Source organism: Rhinopithecus bieti, unplaced genomic scaffold (assembly GCF_001698545.2).
Source record: "Rhinopithecus bieti isolate Rb0 unplaced genomic scaffold, ASM169854v2 scaffold_13029, whole genome shotgun sequence".
NCBI classification, from domain to species: Eukaryota; Metazoa; Chordata; class Mammalia; order Primates; family Cercopithecidae; genus Rhinopithecus; species Rhinopithecus bieti.
In genome coordinates this window covers 1,284,397-1,307,716 of record NW_016807982.1, presented here as the reverse complement: position 1 = coordinate 1,307,716, position 23,320 = coordinate 1,284,397, and the positions used below count along the sequence as shown (strand labels likewise).

The following is a 23,320-nucleotide window of genomic DNA, read 5'->3' as shown; positions in this document are numbered from 1 at the left end:
GGGCAAGGGGGAGATTTTTACAGAGCCATGTGGGAGGGAATCCAGGATGGATAGAGGACCAGTACCAATGCTGAAATGTCAGCAAGATTGGAGAACACTGGACCAGACTGCCCTGGGTGGGGCAGACCTCACTGGCTCTGCCCTTGGGCTTGGTTTGTGCTGTTTAGGGGACTATGGCAGGAGGGGTAAAGAGAAGGCTTGGGTGCCATTTGGGATGTCAGAGCCCCCCTCCCCAGCTCCCAGCGAGGGAGAGTGGGCAGACAGACACCATCAGATGTTAAAGCACGACACTGACATCTGACTAGCATTCTCCTGGAAATGTCCAACGTGGGAAGGCAGCCCCCAACCTCTGCCCCAGATCCCACTCATGTGCCCCACTTCTAGCTCCCACCCTGGCTATGCCCCTTGGGTGGAGAACGTAGCCACCTAAATGTGAAAACAAACTTCTTCCGGACAAAGTGTTCCTGGCCTGGAATAGCAGTCTGCAAACTTTTGTGTGAAGAGCCAGATGGTAAATATTTTAGGCTTTGTGGGCCACTTGCCTACTTGCATATCTCTGATGCATGTTCTGCTTTGCCTTTTTTTTTTTTTTTTTAGCATCTCTTTACAAATGTAAAAACCATCCTTAGCTCTCCAGGCTATAGACCAGATCTGGCCCTGAGGCTTTAGTGTGCTGACCCGTGGCCTAGAATGTTCTTACCTCCATGAGGCTAGTCATTGTGCCTCTAGGTCTTAAGCTAGCTCACAGATCAGGCCACAGAGAGGATGAGAGCAGCTTCCGACCATGGAAGGAGGAGGAGGGATGTTAAATAGAGTGGAGAAGGTCCTTCTGCATCGCTAGTGAATGTGTGGAAATTATATTAAAAGATCCCAGCCTGCCAACATCTGGTTATTCTGAAGCCCTGGGTCAGGCAGGGTTTTTGTCATTTGCAAATTAATAAGGTTGGATTTCTCAAGAAGGCTTCATTTCTGTCATTTGGCAGATTCAAAACCGAGGTTAACTATGACACCCTGGAAGTACGCGATGGGCGGACTTACTCAGCGCCCTTGATCGGGGTTTACCATGGGACCCAGGTTCCCCAGTTCCTCATCAGCACCAGCAACTACCTCTACCTCCTCTTCTCTACCGACAAGAGTCACTCAGACATCGGCTTCCAGCTCCGCTATGAGAGTGAGTCTCAGTGGGTGGGCTCAGGAAAAGGGATGACAAGTCAACCCAGTTGGGTCAAAGGCCTCAGGACTATGCTCCACCACAGGCCCCTGCTTGGCCCCATCCCCATGGTGTTCTTGGCTAGACTGTGCCCTTCAGAAGCCCCTGCAGAAGGCACTCTGTTGCTCTCAGCATCCCTCAGGTCATGGGAGCTTAGAGTTGTTCATGACCTTCATACCAGGCCGTTGCGTGCAGACCTCATGGCCTCTTCTGTGTGCAGGTGATTCGGTGTCACCACGCTGGGCACTCTGGGGTCAGAACATTTGACTGACCATGAGGTTAACCTGAGATGGCATCTCACACCCGCACTTGCCCTTCCTCGTCACCTTCCACATTCAACCCCTCGATTTAAAGGATCATTGTCACTTCAGTTCTCTGTAGACCGATATAGAAAGCTGGGGCTGCGAGCGCCATGAGGACAAGGTCATTTTCTTACTCCTGTTATATCCTGAAGCCTTAGCATAGCACCTAAGCCACTCTCAGCAAATACTGATGGCCACATTTCATGAGTCAGTAATTGGCAACTTCTGCCTTTAATAAACCATGGCTCTCTTCCCCCTCTTTGGAGTCAACTGGGGTCCCTCTGTGGTGACAGTGAGCTATCTGTCCCAGCTGTGGCCTCTCTCTTTCAGCTATAACACTGCAGTCAGACCACTGTCTGGATCCAGGAATCCCAGTAAACGGACAACGTCATGGGAATGACTTCTATGTGGGTGCACTGGTGACCTTCAGCTGTGACTCAGGCTACACATTAAGTGACGGGGAGCCTCTGGAGTGCGAGCCCAACTTCCAGTGGAGCCGGGCCCTGCCCAGTTGTGAAGGTGAGGCACACCATGAGGGGGCACTAAAGTAGCAGACTCCTCTCCTGCCACAGAAACACAGGTGCTCAAAAGGCCCCTGACTCCCTCACCCCATCAGCGAGGGTTGGGGTTTCGAGAGATGGGGGATGGGGTCCCAGGAGGATGACGGGGTGCTCCCTGAGGCCCTCTGGTCTTTCACTGCCCTCTTCACTCCTTCTATAGCTCTCTGTGGTGGCTTCATTCAAGGCTCCAGTGGGACCATCTTGTCGCCAGGGTTCCCTGACTTCTACCCTAACAACTTGAACTGCACCTGGATCATCGAAACATCTCATGGCAAGGGTGAGTGTTTCGGCCCATAGCAGGCATTGGGATGTGAGTGGTCAGGGACCCAAGTTCCTCAGGTCAAGCTGACCTCAATGGGGGTCTCCCTAGATAGTGACCTCTGGGCTTCGTCTGAACTTTTCTCACCAACAAGAAAACCTCCAGAGTCTTTTCATCTCTTTGAATGGTAGAACTTGTTCAATAAGTATTGTTGAGATTCTAAAATCTCCCTGCTGGAAGAGATCTTGGAGGTTACCAGCTATCCAATATCACTCAGTACAGGAACCTTCTCTAAATCACTCCCCCCAAGATGGCAACACACCAGCTCAGCTCACCCTTTGCCTAAACATGCCTGGTGTGGGGAGGCCACCAACCCATTCAACAAATGGGCACCTACTATCATTTTTGCACAGATGCTTTCTTCTCCTAATAGTCTATTAGGTGTCTCTGAAAATGTTTTTCTTGTATCGCATCCTGGAGGAGCATCAAATACACCTGCTCCCTCTTCCTCACATTCACCCGTCAGATATTGAACACAGCGATCCTCTTCTTGCATAACTCAGCTCCTCCTCTGATGCCATCTTTCATATGGATCACCAGCCTGTACTGCTGCCTCAACTCCCCTAACATGAGTGACCTTTGGGACTCCAAGTTCAAAGTAAAGGTGCTGGTTATAAATAAATGTGAATTAATATATTAATACTCTTTTCTCAACAAATATGTATTCAGTGCCACCCATGTGGCTGACATTGGGGCTGGGCATCGGCAGTAACCAGGCAGATTTGGCTTCCAGCCTCAGAAGCTTATTGCCAAGTTCATCCAGAGTCATGGTTCTTGCAGTTTGGCAAATACACTAATGTTTAGGCCCAAGGCTAGAGGTTTTGATTTTCTACGTTGGCGGTGGAAACCAGGCATCTATGTTTTCAGAACACTTTGCCAGTAATTTTGATGCATGCTTTTAATTAAGAACCTCTGATCTAGAAGAATTAACATGCAGAAGAGCCAAGAAACAAATTTTAAAGGAAGATTAATCCTTCCGGATATTAAAACATCATTATGAGCTAAATTAATGTTAACAATGTGGTATGAGTACAAGAGTGGGCATACAAATAAGACGTGGAGAATAGTTGTCCAAAAATAGATCCCTCCGTGTGTGCACACACATGCCTGTGTATGTGTGAGAGAGACTTTAGTATATGAGTAAAGTGTCATTTCAGATCCATTGAAGAAAGGATGGATTATGTAATAAATGGTGTTAAAACAGTGGGTTGAACCATTTGGAACAAAAGAAAAAAAAAATCTATACCTCAAGCATTTTCGAGCATTTAATCACATAAACTCCAGCACTAGAGGAACGTGAATCTGTAAGCTCAGGTGGGCATGTACTTTAAAGAGTAACAACAAAGGTAGAATCCATAAAGGCAAAGACTGCTAGATTCAATTTAAAAAAAAACCTTGAAAGGATTTAGGTTAAAAAAAAAAAGAAAGAAAGAAAGAAAGAAAACTCCATAAAAATTCAAAGTCAAATACTACATAGAAAAAAAAATATTTGCAACATATGATTGACTAAGGATTAGCTACCAGACACACAAAGAGTTCTTAAAAAGTTTCAAGAGACATATGCCTAGCCAAACCAGCCTGCAAAATGAGCAAAGCTATAAAGTAACACTTCGTAACAGAGGAAATACAAATGGGAAATCATTGACCTCATTAATAATGAAACAAGTGTAATTTTAAAAGGAAAATAGCATTTCCCTTTTTAAGTCATCAAAGAAAATCGTAACAGTCTGGGGGATAATGCGGACCCTGGAATACTATTGACTGCTGACACTGTGTGAAATGGTTCAAGCGTTCTAGAGGGTGACTTGACTTGGTGATGTGAATCAAAAGCCTCGAAAATATATTGTAAGGAACTTAGGAATCTGCAGATTTTGGTATCCAAGGGTGGTCCTGGAACTAATCCCCTGCAGATACAGAGGGACAACTGTACCTGCCTTTGCACCCAGCAATTCCACTTACTGGAATTTATCTGAAGAAAATAAGTAAAACTCTACATCAAGATTTAGCTGCAAAGATTTCCCCTGAAACCTTATGTATTATACTGAAAAATTAGGAGCTATTAAAATGTCCATCAATAAGGAAATGTTAAATAAACATAGGGTATGGCCATAGAATAAAATACTAGGCAGCTGCTAAAAGGAATAACGTGAAAGAATATTTAAAGACCTACAGGGGTGGTTGCAATACTTTGTTAAGTAAAAAAAATAAGTTTGCCACAAGAATATATTTAGTTTAAAAGACATCCTTGTTTGCATAGAAAACAGCCTGAAAAAATATACCCCAAGATGTTGTCTCTTATTTTCATCTTTTGGCTTTTCTCTAATGTTGAGCAATAAACACATTACATCTAAATTATACTATTTGTATAACAAACAAAATTTGAAAGAAAAGTCATTTATAGTCCCACCACATGTACTTAAGTGTATCACTTGGCCTTTACTAGGGCTGCCCTAGCCAGGGATAGGATGGCCTGGAGCTTACTGCATCAAGGCAAGTCTAGCTGGGTGGTCAGGGTGAGGCCCAGGATTGTCCCCTTCTTCCCACAACATTGTTCCTAAGGAGGGGAGGGATGGGACAGTGTCCTTGTTCACCCTGAAGAGCTGTTTCCACCAAGCCTGGTCAGAGGAGACCATTGGAAAGAAAAGCAGCCTGTCACAATCCCTAGAGAAACAACCCCTGTCATTACGGTTTTCTCTGTGTCTGGGCATCTGTGATTATAAAGGTGTATGTTTTTCTATGAGTTTCTATGTGTGTGTTTTTGCCTGGAAGTCAATCAAGCTCACCAACTATTTAGCAAATGCTTATTTGATACTCGCACTACCCAAATTGCTAGGAAAACAGCTGAACAAGCCACTCTGCCATTGCCTGCAGAGGTGTGAAAACTTCCCAAGCCCAGCCCAGGGCTTAGGAAGGTGTCCTGGAGTTGAGACTTCAGCTGGTCTTCAAAGACCAACAGTACGTAGCCATGTTGAAAGGTACTCAGCAGAGAATCAACAAGAAATCATGGATGAATGACCAGATCACTTCTTCCTTAGAACCACTTAAAGGCATCACCGAATTCTTAGCATAGATCCCCAAATTATAAAATCGCTAGGCCAGGCATGGTGGCTCACACCTGTAATCCCAGCACTTTGAGTGGCCAAGGCGGGTGGATCACCTGAGGTTGGGAGTTCGAAGCCAGCCTGACCAACATGGAGAAACCCTGTCTCTACTGAAAATACCAAAAGAATTAGCCAGGTGTGATGGCACACGCTTGTAATCCCAGCTACTCTGGAGGCTGAGGCAGGAGAATTGCTTGAACCCAAGAGGCAGAGGTTGTGGTGAGCCGAGATTGCACCATTGCACTCCATCCTGGGCAACAAGAGCAAAATTCCATCTCAAAAAATAAAAAATAAAATAAAATAAAATAGCTAGCACAGCCTCATAGTCCTTACCTTTCTCAGCCTCATTCTGAGCCCTCTAAACTAAGTTCCAGCTACACAGAACTTCCTTCAGTTTCTAGAACTTGCCAGGCTTCCCTTCTCCTCTAGAGCTTTGCACATTTTTATAATGTTCTTCTCTCTGAACACTTCCTCTCCCCGAGCAAGGGGAATGGGAATCTCTACCATCGCCCTTGCCTGGCCAGCCCTTCATCCTTCTGAACCCCCTTCCTCTAATAAGCCTTCCCTGACCCCGTCTCCCCAGCTCTGCATCTGGATTGGTCTCTTCTCCCCTGGGCTCCCATAGCATTCATTCTGTACCTCCACGATTTCAGACTTTGCTCCACTATAGAGAACTTGCATTTTCATCATCAGTCTCCCTGACAGACGAGGAGTTCTGTGAGAAATCGGTCTGTCTTGTTTCCTGCAGTTTCCCTGGCTTCTGGCTCTATGCCTGGCACATAAGGAACACAAGAAGCATTTGGTGATATGAATCGAATTGAACTGAGCCCAGGCCCTTCTCCAGAGGGCATTCTTCGTTCTCTGTTTATAAGAGTATCTTGGGTTAACAGACCTATTAAGCTGCTCTCTGTGATTGCTCCCTAAGAGGCAGCAGTATGGCTCAGGAAACTCAAAACTCTGTGAAATGTGAAATCGTTCAACTTGCCACCTGCCCAGTCCAAGGGAACAGCCAATTCAGGAGTCCTGAGAATGTGCCCTTGCTGAAATCCCAGAGCTGACACCTTTTAACCCATGAGGCTGTCCGAGAGTTAGATGAGTTGAGCAAAGGGAACACCTTCTGTTGCACCCCTACTGTGTGCCAGCCACTGTGCCGCGTGCTTTGCATGTGCTTTCCCAGTTATGCCTCACTTCAGGGGTAAATGTCACCTGTAAGAGAGAGATTATCCCCTACATATTATAGTTGAAGAACCTGGAACTTGGGGTGTTAAGCAACCTTAGCCAAGACCTTTTGATCCAGGTGTGTCTTACCCCCAAGTGCATGACTTTTGCACTGCCCTGCTCTTTCCACTCCTGTGTGGTGCTGATGTCATTGGTATGATTCTGCATGGTTCATTCAAGTGAAGTATTTGTTTGTGGGTCCATCTGTCACATCAAATCTGGATTCAAACTCCAACATGGGGCCTCTGTATTTCTGCGGACAATGTCTTCATTTTCACACAATGGCCCAAAAAGCCCCAGGCAATCAGCACAGCTGGGAAACCCAGAGGTTTCATCTCAGATGTGTGCTCATCCTTAGAATCCCAGCCACATGTGTACCCCTTTGGAAGGGGTCTATTTGCATGCTAGAAGAATAGAGTGCAAAGTGTGGTGCTTAATGAACTTTTTTCCACCTGTGACTGGGTCTCACCCACTCTCCACCTAACTCCATGTCCTAGGTAGGAGGGAAATAACATATATTTCCTAACCTGTATAGACTGAGAGCAGTTTTCTCATTTGCAGACATGTTTATGTGTCAGGAGTATAGCATGCATGTGGGCACATGTACCCACAAGCCTTTTCACATCAAGGATCTTGACCCCATGAAGCCTTCCCAACCCTTGAGGCGTAGTTCCCCACTCTTCCTCCGTGCCCCACTCTGGATTCTCACTAGTAGTGATTTGTCTGTCTTCTCCACTAAACTGGGAGATCTTTCTCAGTGCTTAGCACAAGGCCTGGCACTTGGTAGGTGCTTTGGACTTGATGCATCTCAGTTGCCTGGGAACGGGGTATTTACAAGCTGCATCTCTGGTCCCATCACTTCTGTTGGGTTCTGTCTCCTCCACCTCTACTGTAGAAGCCCAAATCCTCCAGGATCACCAGCTTCTATCAACAGGGAGTCAAGGATATAAAAACCTTTAAAATGCTTTAGCATTAGAGGCTTGGCTCCAACCATCATTTATAAAAACTGTAGCAGTAATTATCTAGAGAAGTGCCTATAAATCATTTGGGATCTAAAGAGCATGCAGATTCTGATTCAGTAGGTTTTCAGTGGAGGCCAAAGACTGCAATTCTAGTAAGTCCCCCGGTGCTGACCACACTGCTGGTTCATGGACCATACTTTGAGTAGAAAGTGGGATCACACTTGGAGTAGCAGGTGGGTCCTAGTCTAACACGTTCCTGTCCTGGCACCATCCACAACACATAGTCCCATAGGCTACTCACTTGGTTGATTCTGCATGGTTCATTCAAGTTAAGTATTTGTGTGTGCATCTGTCACATCAAATCTGGATTCAAGCTCCAACATGAGGCATGGCCCATGTGCGTGACCACGCACTTCCACACATGCCCCACCAAACACAACTGCCACCTGGACAAGTTCTAGAATTGCTTTGGGTGTTAAGACCATGCTGCTCTATAACTTCCCTCACTCCCTGATCCCTTACCCTACCTGGCTATTCTTACTGCCTGCTCTCTTTCTGTAGCCTGAGAGGCCGCACCCTGGAGTAGCTGGGAGCACGGCCTCTGCAGTCAGATTGCCTTAGTTCAGATCCCAGCTCTACCACATACTAGCTGGGTGACCTTGGACAGATGACTTTATCTCTTTGTGCCTCCGTTTTCTTGGGTGTAAACTGGAGATTATAATAATGTACCCATGCCACAGGGTTCCTGGTAGAATTAAATGAGTTTTCCTATCTCCCTTCCAAGGGACAAGGGCTGGCTATAGTGTAAGTAAAAGCAGTTAGGACAGCGACACTAAATATTTAGTGCTTAAAATGTTAATGAATATCATTACTTTGATTTTATTTTATGCTCTTAACCTTCCCCATTACTGAAGCTCCCTCCTCCTTCTTTCCAGCTCTCTGACTGCTCTTGGACCATCTCCCGCATCGCTCCTCCTTTGCCCAGTCTCCTACTCCCTGTCACTTCTGCCCATGCTTCCATTCACCCCTTCTCCGATTCTCACTCTGCCCTCTCTCTCCTAGCCCTCTTCTCCATGCTTGTGGCTTCAGATATCAACGATTTGCTGGTGACTTCCAGATCTGCCTCTGTATTCCCCACTTAATCCTGAACTTCCAAATCTGTCCTTCCAGTGGCCGACTAGCTCTCATTGCTTGCATGCAGAAAAGGCTAAGTCCATTACACTTCTACAACCCATACCTCCCTCCTATCTGCCCTTCCCCAGGTAACAGAAGACATCACCGTCCTCCAGGTGGACGTGCCACCGGATGTCATGTCATTTCCCCGTTGCATTAAATGCCTACTGTCTTGACCACCCTGCCCCGACCCCTGAGGACTCATGGCCATCTCCTGCTTTTGCTCTTTCTGCCAAGCCCCATCCTCTCCCAGTGCAGAGCAGCCACCAATATAACTGATCTCCCTACCTCCTCTCCCTCCAGCCACCAACATCTTGCTAAAACTGAGATCTGGTCCACTCAGGATAGGAAGTCTTCTCATTGCATCCAGAAAAATATTGGGTCTGGTCCCCGTCTACCTATCCAACTTCAATTCCAGGAGTAGCCACACCCAGCTGCCATTCAACAAACCTGGAATCAACAGTCCCTTTACATATATGGGTCTCCTGCCTAGGACACTCTTTCTCCCCTTACCTGGTTAATTCCTGTGCATCCTTTTAAGATCCATGTCAAATGTTTACTCCTTGGTGAAGCCGTCCTCCACCTGCCTCTTCCTGCTGTAAAAGCAGTTAGGACAGCGACACTAAATATTTAGTGCTTAAAATGTTAATTTAGTGCTTTCTGTTCTGCCCCCCATGGCATGCTGAGCTACATTCATTCCAGCACTCAGCACTCTGTATTGCAGCTATTTGTTTAATGCCTGGTATATCCCCTTGCACCTAACCCTGGATCCTAGCCCATAGTAAAGACTCAACAAATACACAAATGCTTGTTGAGTTAATTAATGAATGTCTCTAAAGCATTCTCATAGGCGGAGCCATAAATCTCTCTTTTAAATTTTAGCAACTGTAAAAAGGTGTTCTTCTCCTTGAATCTTTGGGCACTCATGTGTTCAGGTTCCTTCATTCAGATTCACCTGTATGGTTTATCGATGCATGCTTGTAGTCATACACACAGATAGACGTTTGCAAATTGGAAATGTTTGTGTAGATCCTGTCTTGCAGCTAAGGTGCTCCAGCCATCTCGCCATCACCAACCTGACCTTCTGGTTTCTTGGCAGGTGTGTTCTTTACTTTCCACACCTTCCACCTGGAAAGTGGCCACGACTACCTCCTCATCACTGAGAACGGCAGCTTCACCCAGCCCCTGAGGCAGCTGACTGGCTCTCGGCTGCCAGCTCCCATCAGCGCTGGGCTCTATGGCAACTTTACTGCCCAGGTCCGCTTCATTTCCGATTTCTCCATGTCATATGAAGGATTCAACATCACTTTCTCAGGTAAAGAGTGTGAGGGTCCCTGAGGGCAAGAGACCGTGAAGCTATTCGCTCTCTCCTGCTGCCAGTCTCTGGTTTTCCTAGCAGATGGATATTACTCCACTCTCCAGTCCCTGGGAAACTGACCTCAGTGCTTCAGCAAAAGATACTTGGGTTGGACCCAAGTAAGAACTTCCCTATAATGGTCTTGGAAGGAGTTAGCATGATCATTGAGGATTCTCCTTCTATGAAGGTCTTTAGGATTTGCTCTGTACATGGCCCACCTAGCTGGATGAACTAGAGAACTTCACAAAAGACCCCTCCTACCTTAGTTATTCCAGATTTTTCTTCTGATTCCACTTCCATATTCCCAACTCCAGCAATATGAAAAAAAAGGGGGGGTTGAAATTAACATATTGGAGTGATTTAGTCTCGTTTGGGATCTTTTTCATCAATGCTAATTTTATAGTAATAAATAGTTATCTCTGTGTTTAGGGATTTGGAAAAGAAAGCGCTTTTATTTGGCATTCAGGGAGAAAAGAGGACCCTTGGCTCCTCTCGTACCGAGCCCTTCGCCATTCTTATCCCATAGTACCCCAGAGTACCTCCCTCCACCTTTCTCAGCCACGGCCAGGGGTATCAGATGGATTCCTCCTGGGATGGACAAGAGGTATCCAGCTTCTAGGAGCTGGGGTATGGCCCAGCTTAGTCCCCTGTCAGCCCTCCAATGCAGAAGTCACCTGTCACATCCCTGGATTCGCTTGGCCAATGGGACATATCCAGCCAGTGAGACTCAACCCTTATGAGAGAGACCCTCCTTCTTATCACACAGCCCTGGAGGACTGCATCCTGAAGGGAGAAGCCCTTGCAGACAAGGGACTAGTCACTTCTGTGCTGTCACTAGAGGCCCCAGGCAGGGCTTTGGCCCATAAATGCCACCAGTCATGCTTGCCGTCTGCCTAAGTGCCAGCATAGGCGAGACATGGCTTCTAGTCAGGCATTTGGAATTTCTTCCCCGGTGGGAGTTGCCTGAGGCTGGGTCATGTACTCTGACCTTCTAGAATCCCCTGGTTGAATTGATCTAATTCGGTGCCCAGAGAGAAGGAAGTAGGAGAGCCTGGGAGCCCCAAGGCACAGGTTTAAAACAGAGATGAAGGGACAGCACAGAGAAGAGCTGAGTGCTGAGGATCCTCAGAAATCCTCCTGGGAAGCCTGTCTAGGAAACACTGTGCCCTTTCCCACTGCTTGCAGGAGTGGGTGCAGACCGCCCACCCTGACCTTCCCATGCTTCTCTCTGCCTCCTTATGCTTCCCCATGCTTCTCTCTGCCTCTGCTCCCCTTGGGCTCTCACTTCTCTTTTGTGGGCCAGTGTCACCTTTTGTGGGCCAGTGTGCGCATGCCCTCTTCTCTGTCTTTCGTTGTCCCTGGCCCTTTCCCCCTGGCATTTTGCCCGTGTGTTCCCATCTCCCCACAATGTCTCTGAGCCCAGATCTCCTGCTGCCTTTCCAGAGTATGACTTGGAGCCCTGTGAGGAGCCTGAGGTCCCAGCCTACAGCATCCGGAAGGGCTTGCAGTTTGGTGTGGGCGACACCTTGACCTTCTCCTGCTTCCCCGGGTACCGTCTGGAGGGCACCGCCCGCATCACGTGCCTGGGGGGCAGACGGCGCCTGTGGAGCTCGCCTCTGCCAAGGTGTGTTGGTAGGTGGTCACGTGCTTTCATTTTGCTTCACTAATGGGGTGGGACAGATTATAGTCAATTGATGTGAGGTGGTGGACGGCACACAGGCCAAGAGGCTGACTTAGCCCACACTTAGCTGCAGTGGGACCTGCGGCAGGTGACCTAACCTCCTTCCGCTCCAGCCTCCTTATCTGTAAAATAGGGATGGCAATCCCTGCTTCATCAGGCAGTTCTGTATAAACTAAAGTGACCTTTCCAAAGTAGGTCCACAGTGGGCACTCACATGAAGTTGACTTCAGTACTCTAATCTCCCCACCCTCAGCACACAGACCCATGGCTTAAGGATGCCTCTTGCCGAGGAATCTGGATGGGCACCAAGTGGGCCTGTAGGAGGGAGTGTGACCTTTGCCCAGGGGGAGTCCCCATCTGGTGGAGTAAATAGCTGCTTTTACTAATCCAATGGCAGTGCTCACTCTTACAGACGCCTTAGGAAGACTTCATCCATTCAGCAGGGTAGGACAAAAGGAACAGGGCAGGGTCATGTATAGAGGACCCACTACATGTCAGGCATCTGCTGGGTTCTGAAGATACAAAAGTGGACGAAACAGAGACATTCTTCACTCGTGGCCCACATGCTGGTGGTGGGGACACAGGCTGTGAATATGTAGATGTGTGATGTGTCAGGCAGTGTTGGGGCATACAGAGAAAAATTAAGTCAGCTTAGAAAGTGCTGGAGCTAGGGTTGCTCTTTTATAGTGGTCAGAAAAGGCCTCTCTGATGAGTTGACATTTGGCCAGAGATAGATATCTGGGAGAAGAGGGAACAGAGGACCGAGACCCAAACCATGAGGATGCTCAGCATTTGGGGAACAGCTCAGAGGCCAGGCTGGAGCAAGCGGCAGACAGAACAGGAGATGTGGAGGTTAGAGGCAGCTGTTGGAGATTGGAACCGGGCCCTGCCTGCCTCCTTGCAAGAGCTTTAAAGAAGTCCGTTCAGAGCGCTGTGCCCAGGGAGTAGAGGAAGCAAGTATTGTCCCCGGGGCAGAGTGATTGCTGTCTGTCCCTAATGTATGAGGCTCCTGGGTACCTGTTTGCTCAATCCCGTAGGGCTGGATAAAACACTAGCTGCATTCATGGAGTATTTTCCATGCTCACTGTTAGCCATGGACCTCACGTAAAGTGAAATATTATATAAAACCCCATAAAAATATACAAAACAGATCAAAGCAGCACTGCACTGACTGAAACAAGGACCAGCATCTCAAATGCCGGTGAGGTCAGCTGTGCCTGAGACAAGTCCATGGAGCCCACAAGCTATGCCGAGGACAGCTTAGACAGGCTGGCAAGATGGGCCGGGCCCAGGCTGTGCACTCATGCAGGCCAAGGTGGGGTCACGGCTCTGCCACTTACCAACGCTTAGATCTCAGGCAGGCCAGCAAACCCCCTCAGCCTCAGCTTCCTCGTTTATAAAACAGAGATAACAGCATCCAACTCACAGGCTTTACTCTACATTAGATGACATCATTTACATAAACCAAGAGGTGGCATATAATTATCATTTTGCCAATAACCTTTTAATCTGTATTTATCAATAACCAATTATTGTTATTTTGCCAATAACCTTTTATAATCTCAGAAAGGAAACATTAAAACAAAGTGCAGCAGAATTCCATTTCTGACCAATTAAATAACCCCAGAGTTTACTCCGTCTCCTATAACCATCCCCAAAGGCATCCACCCACCCTCATCTGGCCACACACGCTCAGAAACACATAGAACCCCGCCGCCCACCCCAGGAAGGTTCAGTTCATGTCTGGCTGCTAGCAGCTCCTTTCGTCTCTGGGAAAACATCCTCAGCTAAATGGTTCTGGGGGAAATTCTTCTTGAGTGGGATTAACCAGGACCACAGATGCACACAGCCCTTAAGCTCTTGCCTCATTGATCTCATTACATAAACTCATTCTTTAACTTATTATTCCAATTACTGTTTGTTCATGACACCTCACAATATTTTCATTATTACATTTGTCTTCTGTTTCACATGTTATTAATAATGCACAGTAATTATAATCACCTCTAATTACCACCAGCCTGGCTGCCAAGGCTCAGGCTGGAGGCATCTCGGCAATGCCCACTGGGGGCTGCTCCCAGTCGCCATGCAAATTGGATGATTTAGTCCACATAGTGCTACCAGGAACACTCCAGGCCGAGAAGGAGATGAACAGCCCTGGGCTTTAATTCATGGTGTGACGTGGGTGGCAGGGAGGGAAGTGACATAGCCCCTGACATCAGGGGCCCCTGAATTTGATGTAGAAGAGACAGTCCTGACCCCAGGGGACCCCAGTCTGCAGCAGGAGACATGGCCCTGTCCTTGGGAATCCCGGTGTGATGGAGAAGACCTAACCCTCTGCCTCAGAAGCCCCGGGCTGATGGATAAGGTATAGCCTCTGCCCTTAACAAGACCCCTTCTGATGGGGGCAACAGAAGTCAGAGATGCCAGAATCAGCCGCAGCACTTTCCTGTGGATGTGACTGTTTGTTTCTCTGGAGCATTTATTTGTTTCCATTTGTGCCTGTGTTTGGCTTCTCAGTACATCTGTTCACCTCCCCTGTTATTCTGGAAACTCTCCCGGAAGCAAGCGCCCCATCCCTCTATCCCTCCTGTCCCCTCCCTGGTGCCCAGGACAAAGGCCTGACAGGGAGTCAGGACCTGGGGATTGGCCAAGGACTGGCCACATCTAAAGCTATCAGCCCCTCCTTGTAAAGGTGTCAGGTGTGTGGGAAAGAGGAGAGGCTCATGCTGGGGCAGAGATGGGGCATATAGCTCTTATGCAGGAAGCAGGGCCAGGAAGGAGGTGCAAAAACACATCAAAGCCCATGTTTAAGGGAAGCCAGCTGTCGAGAATTAGGCAGAGGGCAAGAGGCATCAGGAACCATGAGGTTGCTGTGAGCCTCGGGCAGCTAACGCACGCTTCCCGTAAGCTTCAAGCTTTCTGCCAGTCCCAGAAAGCAGGCAGTTAGGGCCCCAAATGGAAGCAGGTAAGCCATGTAGATTAACCTGGGACATTGGTGGAGAGGCTACTCTGTGCTAACCATTCCCCTATGTTTACCTATCTTATATATAAAATCTCACGCATTGATTCTACAGTCTTATGAGAATGATATTATTGTCCAGATGAAGGCAGATGAAGAGACTAAAGTTCAGAGAGTTGACACAATGTGTCTAACTCCAAAGTCCATGATCATCCCACTGCACCACAGGCCTCTGCCTGGATGGAAGGGAAAGGTAGTGATCTCAGAGAAAATGGAGAGATGCTTCAGAAGGCTGCCCATGTGATATGACTGAGTAATAAATGTTTACATATGCATGGCCCTAAGCAACTCTCCCTCCCCCCCACAAATCCCCACCCTCATCTGAGATCATCAAAGAAATGTACACGTACTGGAAACGTCTATGTAAATTATCAGCAGCCACTGCCCCCAGGGAGCCTGTCCACCGCTGTCCCTTGAGTTTTATGAGCCATCTCAGCACATTCATCATGATATTTGGAAGTTTTGCAAACAGACTAAGTTTAAAAGTACTGTAAAGTCAGATTTCTTCTCCGAGAGAAATAAATGAGGCCTTATATAAAGCCTTAGGAAACTGAAGCTGGTCCTGAATTGAGCAGAATGCAAGGAGGAGGGTCCATTGAGAAAAGCCGGGACTTGGTGGTGGGACATATGGCCCCCATCTTCAGAGGACTAAGGAGCAGCCTTGGGGACAAGAGAAAACACAAGACATATAACTAAGCCCATGAGCATTTCAGCTCTGAAGGTTTCCATGTGTTCCATCTATGCTGCCTCAGTCTAGTTAGGCTTAGGGTAATTAGGGTTAACTATATTAGGTAATACTCTGGCTTAGGGTATATTAGGTAATACTCTGGCTTAGGGTAATTAGGGTTAACTATAAGGTCCAAGCAATGGTCCTTTGGTCAACCCCAAGGCTTTTCCAGCCACAGACTGTGCCTAGACTAAAGGATACTGAGGGATGGTTTACAGAAAGCAGACTTGCTACCAGCTGCCTGAAAGATTCAAGGCATGCTCCAAATTCCCCATATGTCCACACGAATAACAGGCCTGCCATCTGGACTTGTATTTACATCCTTCCGGAACCTAATTATTATTTTTAGAACTGTACATCTTCTGAGGTCAGTGTATTCCATATCCATTCATTTATTCATTCATTCATTCAGTAAATATTTATTTTACAGACAATCCAGGCTAAGCCTTGGAAATTCATAGGTTCATCCAGCATGACCCTAGCCCTCAAGTTACTGACAGTTTAGGTGGGGGACACAGACAGGCAGCAAGCAGTCAAGGTGCAATATGGGAGGTGCTCAGATACAGGGAAGAACAGGGAGGGGCCCTCCAATTATTAAAGATCCCATTCCTCTTTGCATGCCCTGAGCCTATCCTGCCCACGCACTGAGTGGGTGTTAAGGAGACAGTAACATGACCAAGCCCCAGAGGATCCACAGTGCAGTAGAGGACATAGAAATGTTAACACATAAGTCAAGTAAAATGGGATGACTGCTATAAATAAAGGTATGAGAACAATGGGGAAAGAATGACTAATTCTGGAGGAGGAGAAGCAGGTTTCCAGAGGAGGGTGTGATTTCATTAGCTGTTGAATGAAACAGGCTGCAATAAGACTATGCTAAAAACTTTCCCCAGGACCTAGGAGGTTGAGTTCTCAGTCCCCTCCTCCTCGTGAATCCACAGAGAGACTTGGTCTCAGTGGCTGAGTACCTGGTTCCTTATCTTTAAACCAGAAATGATAATTGTGGCTACTTATGGGACTGGCTGTTGTGACTAATGACTGAAATGGTTCTTGTAAAGTGTCAATCATGCTGTTTTGCACATAAGGGTTAGTGATTAATGTAATCTTGCCCCCTCTTACTTTCTATTCTGTGATACTGAAAGGTTTCATCTCTCCTCACTTAACTGCCCCCCCTTCCCCTGAGCTCCTCCTTGGTCATTTCTGTTGCTACGCTACTATATGAATAGGTATGTAGCACAGCTGCTTTATAGAACTGTGAAATTGTAAATGGTGCCCGATGGGTTAGCTTCTGTTTCTGTAGAAGAGAGACAGACAAACAGAACAAGAGACAGAAGCAAACCAGGCAGCACCATAGGTAGAGAAGTATTTTTTTTTTTTTTAATTTTGAGAGGCATTTCTGTAAACAGTCCAACAACTGGACAGACATACAGGCATCTTGGCAGGTAGACAGGCAAATGACTTGTCATCTTTGTCAGGTTCTCCAGAGCTGTGAGTTGCTTTCTGGATGCAGCTGATGGGGGTTAATCTATGGTTATTGTGATTCTCTTTCCAGCTGAGTGTGGGAATTCAGTCACAGGCACTCAGGGTACTTTGCTGTCCCCCAACTTTCCTGTGAACTACAATAACAATCACGAATGCATCTACTCCATCCAGACCCAGCCAGGGACGGGGATTCAGCTGAAAGCCAGGGCATTCGAACTCTCCGAAGGAGATGTCCTCAAGGTAAAATTGATCAGTTTCAGAGTATGTATGTTACACTATGCAATAGTCTGGTCAATACTCACTCCTTTGTCTCTGTGTGAAATCCAAACTTTCTCCTTCCTTCCTGAGTCCCAAGATACTGTCCTCACTCATCTGGGAGAAAGAGAGGACCAAAAGAGAGAGGTATATGGGTATCTAAGAATATGGCTTTGGAGTTTGTTTGGAAGCTGCCTGCTATCAAATGCATGTGTAATTGAGTATGGGTTGACTGCATAATAAAAGATAATAATTCAGCTCAGGGAACACAGCAAGACCCCGTCTCTACAAAAAATACAAAAATTAGCTGGGTGTGGTGGTGCATGCCTGTTGTCCCAGCTACTGGGGAGGCTGAGGTAGGAGGATCACTTGAACCAAGGAGGTTGAGGTTACAGTGAGCCGTGATCATGCCACTGCACTCCAGACTGGGTGACAGAGTCAGACCCTGTCTCAAAACAATAATAAGGTTGGAGCAGCCAATGGATCCAGTTTTCCATTTTGAACCCTGACTGTCAGCATGGATAATGAAGAGCTCATAGAACATGTGTATATACGCATGTGTGTGTTCATTTGTGTAGCTATGTGTTTATGGCTATGGATACTTTTTAAAATATGTTTCCACATGTGTGTGAATCAGTGTCCATGTATTTGGTTTTGGGGATCTGTGTCTGTGCACACCTGTGTCAGTATATTGTGTGTATGTGCACTTGTGAATTGCGTATGTTTTGGTTGAATAACAGGCTATTGCAGTTGCTTCAGTGTATCACGGTGATGGCCTGGTGTGGCAGTGGGGTTAAAGAAAGTGAGTTCAAGACATATGTAAGAGAAAGAAATGGTAAAACTTGGATTACAGAGAGGGTCATAGAGAGGATTTGTTAAGACACTGATCATATATGTCTTGTATTTCTTTGCATAAATACAAAGAATATGGATTGAGTACCTCCAATAATGTGTGGTGTGTGTCTGTGTAATCAAAGAGTTGAGCGTGGAGAATTTATTAAAGAGCTGCCTTAATAAAATGAATGCCAAGGAAAGCCTCATACAAAGCATGTTCATTTTCATCCTAGGCCAAGGAATATTTTAGCTTTTTCTAATATAGTTTTATTCCTTGTAGCCGGAGAAGTCCTTACATTAGAAAAAGTTGAACCGAGCCCACTACTCTGGAAAATCCAAAGAGAAACCATTAAATTTCCATGCTTTCAGATTATCTCCAGATGTGATAAATGTGCTGTCCTTTTTATATACAGATGATGGATACTCTTGGCCAACCCCCTGAGGCATATGTCCTCCGGGGTGTATGGTGTGTGTGTGTGTTTGTGTGTGTGTGTTTGAAATGCATTTCTCACTCTTACCTAATCCTTTTTGAACCCAAGAAGATGCACTCATGAGATCACTGGCTGGAACTGGATGTGCCTGAAATGGGATAGAACAATCCCATTGGCTTCTTAAGCTCTGCTTTCCAACCCCACATGAAAACAGTGTGTGTCTCCCAACAAGAGAACACAAGACAAGGGTGTTATGCCCTTCTAATAAGCTTGTCTTTAGGCATCACCCTTGACCTTCACTTCTCTCCATCCATTTGAGTCTCAGAGGCTACAATCAGTCCAGCAGTGCCAGAGGGACCTCCTCTCTGTAGAAGTACAGATGGAGCGATGTGAGCTGGGCAATGCAGATGCTTTCTTGGATGAAGGCCATTAGCACAAAAAGCCAGCTTTGAGGCATAGTTTACAATTTTCAGATTTTGAAGGGAGTATAAGCAGTGGTTCTGTGCAAGTGACCTGATAGAGCCAGCACAAATGGCTCCTAGGTTGCTGGAGGTCACATGGAGTATGGCCAGTGCCATGCTTCCTCACTAAGGGAGTCTGGATTCAGAATAGCACCTAAGACATAGTCAGCAGGTGTGCACACTCAACAGCACTGTCAGGGTTCTGGCTTCAGGGTCAGGTGGGCAGCTTAGTAGATAAGCAGAGAGAGTCTTTCTGAGGTGTTCAGGGTAAAAAAGCAGGAGGGACATGGGGCATAAAACCTAGGTCAGAGTTCAGGGAGGACTAACAGAGGATACGGGAGCCCAGGTAGTGCATACACGCACACACACATGCACACACAAACACATGCACACACACACACGTACACACACACACACGCACACACTCTTTAGCATCAGGGTAAGAAATGCTCCTGCTACGACCTCTTTGAGTTTAGCTCCTCTACTCTCCCTTAGAGACTGCTGAACGTTTCCATTCCCCATTTCCATTTTCCCTCTGTAACAGTGTACCAACCAGAAAATTAACCGGATATGTGTAAATATTCAGTAGATCAGAAGATGGAGACATGTCTGAGGAACCATAGCTAATTGCCCCTCTGTAGGCAACAAAGAACAGAAATGTACTTTAAAAGCTCCTAATTTGTATTCTTAAGAGAATTTGAGAGAATATTATATTTATGACACAAAAATAGGCAATAATGAAAACAGAGCAATCTGAGATGAGGAGAGATTAAATAGAGATGAAAAACATGATCACCCAATTAAAAAATGGAATGGAGGCAATGAACGGAAGATGGTAAACCACAGAAAAATGAAATCAGTTTATTAAAAGATAAATTTGAGAACTTTTCCCACATCTCATAAGGAAATGAAAAAGAGGATTATTTTATATTAATAAAATGGATAATCAATCCACAGTAAAACTTTATGTGCCAAATAACACAGCACAAATAAATTAAATAAAAACTGCTGGAAATGTAAAAAAATTTAATAAAGTTACAGTCATCATGGAAGATTTTAATATACCTCTGTGAGTCTGTGACATATCACCTAAGTTAAAGATAAATAAGGATTTGGGTAACTTGGATGATGTAACAGAATAAAGCAGAAGAAAGTAGGAGAAAGATACTTTAAACATAAAGGCAGAAATGACTAGAGAAATAAAACTAAAAAACAAGAGCAATTGTCAACAAAACCAACTGGTTTTTTTGAAAAATAATAAAGTAGACAAAACTGGCAGAACTGATCAAGGAATAAAGAAGCCACAAATATGTACTATTAGGAATTGAAAAGGGACGTAATCAAAGATATAGGAGAGATGATGGAAATAAGAAAATGTTTAGGGATCACACCACTGCTCTCCAGCCTGGGTGACAGAGTGAGACCCTTTTTCAAAAAAAAGAAGGAAAATGTTTAGAAACAACTGTAAGCCAAGAAATCTGAAATCTCAGATGAAATGGAAATTTTTAGATAAAAGTACTAATATGAAAAAAATTTGAAAAAACCAGTAATCATTAAAAAATTATAATTCCCCCATATCCTCTCTCAAAAGCCCCAGGCCTTAACTATTTTACAGGTAAGCTTTACCAAAACTTCAAGAAGCAATTAATCCCTGCAATAAACTGTTCAGAAGAGAGAAAAATAAAGATCCATCTCCCAACTCATTTTTGTTAATGAGGCAAGTAGAAACTTTGGTATCAAAGAGTAAAATTATGGTTACCAGGGGATTGACGGAATGGGGAGATAATGGTCAAAGTATAGAAAACATCAATTAGAAGAATTAAGGGGTTTTTTTTCCTTTGAGATGTATTGCACGTTACAGTGAATATAGCAAATAATAATGTACCATACATTTCAAAATCACTAAAAGTAACTTTCAAATGTTCTCGCAACAAAAAAAGATAAGTATTTGAGGTGATTGAGGTGATGGTCATGTTAGTTTGATTTACTAATTCCACATTGTATTCATAAATCATAACATTACTTTCTACCCCATGAATATATGCAGCTATAATTTATCAATTTATAATTTAAAATAAAAATTTTAAAAAGAACAGAAATCAGAAACTATTAGGGCATCTCACTTTTGATCATAGATCTAAAAATTCTGAGTCTAAGTCAGATTGAATTTGACTGTGTATTAAAACAAAGATGAGACCATCCTGGCTAATACAGTGAAACCCCGTCTCTACTGAAAATACAAAAAAAAAAAAAAAAAATTAGCAGGGCGTGGTGGCAGGCGCCTGTAGTCCCAGCAACTTGGGAAGCTGAGGCAGCAGAATGGCGTGACCCTGGGAGACAGAGCTTTCAGTGAGTCGAGATTGCAGCCACTGCACCCCAGCCTGGATGACAGAGCAAGATTCCATCTCAAAAAAAAACAAAAAAAACAAAAAAAAAAAAACAAAGATGACCAAGTAGCTTTGATTCCAGGAATGTGAGGATGTGTCAAAATTAGAAAAGCTCATAATGTTATTTGTTAGACAAACCATATGAAATTGCTATTTTTGTAGGTCAAAACTGTTAAAATATTGGCAATTTCATGGCTCAACCTAATATCCTATAAACAGATTAGCAAAGAAAAAGACATTATGCCGCTAATACACCCCAAAACATCATGTGATTAAATTCAACACCCACTCATGATTTTTAAAAATATCTCATAAAACTACACGTAGAACTTTCCTAACTTAATAAAAATATTTCTACCAAATGCTTACAGCAAACATTATGCTTAATGGCAAAACTTCCTAAAAATTTTCAGTAAAGTCAAGAACAAAATCGGTAGTTCTACTATCACCAATAGAACGCAGCATTGTGCTGAAGAGACAAACCATTACATTTATACCAGAAAAAAAAAAAAAAAGGAACTATAAAAATTAGAAAGGAATATAGAAAATTGTGACTTTTGTTTCAAAAATACAAAGCAACCAACTAATAAACTCAAAATCAATAAGAAAATTCACAAAGTTTCTGGTGTTTCTATAACCAAATAAAACTTGCAATCAGGAGGGAAAGTCTCATTTATAATAGAAACAAAAACTATAAGACACCTAGAAATAAGCCCTCCAAAATGTGCATAGTCTTAAATGAGAGAAGATAAAATTTTATTTTGATATTGATGTAACTAAAATAAATGCTGGGAGATTTCATGCTCATGGATGCACAGAGGGTATGAACAGGCAGCCAATTCACAGAGGAAGTAAGAACTGTTGATAAACATATAAAAAGATGCTCAACTTCAATGACGATCAAGGATTTACATATTAAAATGAGATATCACTTTACACTCATCAAATTGGAAAACATCATAATACCCTAAAATACCAAGTATCAGCAAGGATATAAAGCAATAAAAGCTGTCAGACGTTGCTGGTGAGAGAGCAAATTGCTATTCCTTTTCAAAGAGCAATCTGGTAATATCTAACCAAATTGAAGATGTGCCATCCCTGCAACCAGTTTTTCCATGCTAGATGTGTGCTCCAGAGAAACTCAAGCACACGTGTGCAAGCGGACATGCAGGAATATTCTGAAATTATGCTTACATTGTTTGTAATTGTGTATAGAAAGCTTTCTGCTTAGCATATTCATTTTGAAACCAGCCATCTTGCTGACCTGCTTTATTGGATGTAATGAATGTGCATAGATGCTCTTGGATTTCTCAGGCAGACATTTCCATCACCTGCACATAATGATGAATTGGACCATCAAGCAATATTCTGTTAGGAAATAAATGTGTACAAAGGCCCAATTCCCAATAGCAGTCAAAAATATAAAAATACCCAGGAATAAGAACAGAATGTTAGTGAGAGACATAGAAGACAACTTGATTACATGGAGCTAGACACCATGTATATGGATTGGAAGACTCAATATCACATAGATACATTTTTCTCAAGTCCATCCATACGTTTAATGTAGCTCAGTCAGAATTACACAAGTTTTGTTTTGGAAGTTTTGTTTTACTTTTATAATTCAGGAAAATTCTTCTTGAGTTTAGAAGAGGACATCTGGGAGAATTTTTTTTTAAGTTAAAAGAAGACAAATGAGAACTTTTCCTACTAATTATTTAAATATATTGTAAAGCTACAGTAACTGAAACTGTGGATCATTCATAGGAGTAGACAAATAGGCAAATGCAATAGAATAGAAAGCTGACAAAACCAAATGTATATAATTATATGTTAAT

At 44.5% G+C, this 23,320-nt stretch overlaps 1 protein-coding gene across 1 annotated transcript in view; it reads left to right on the top strand.

The window, feature by feature from the left end:
• Positions 1 to 23,320, top strand: part of CSMD2 (CUB and Sushi multiple domains 2) — a gene marked incomplete at its 3' end in the record, with an annotated part of 670,449 nt that overhangs the window by 469,167 nt on the left and 177,962 nt on the right. The window contains 6 exon segments of the mRNA XM_017884421.1: positions 984 to 1,171; positions 1,843 to 2,031; positions 2,233 to 2,349; positions 9,945 to 10,160; positions 11,646 to 11,834; positions 17,185 to 17,354. Of these exon segments, the coding sequence (XP_017739910.1) occupies positions 984 to 1,171; positions 1,843 to 2,031; positions 2,233 to 2,349; positions 9,945 to 10,160; positions 11,646 to 11,834; positions 17,185 to 17,354 (1,069 nt within the window).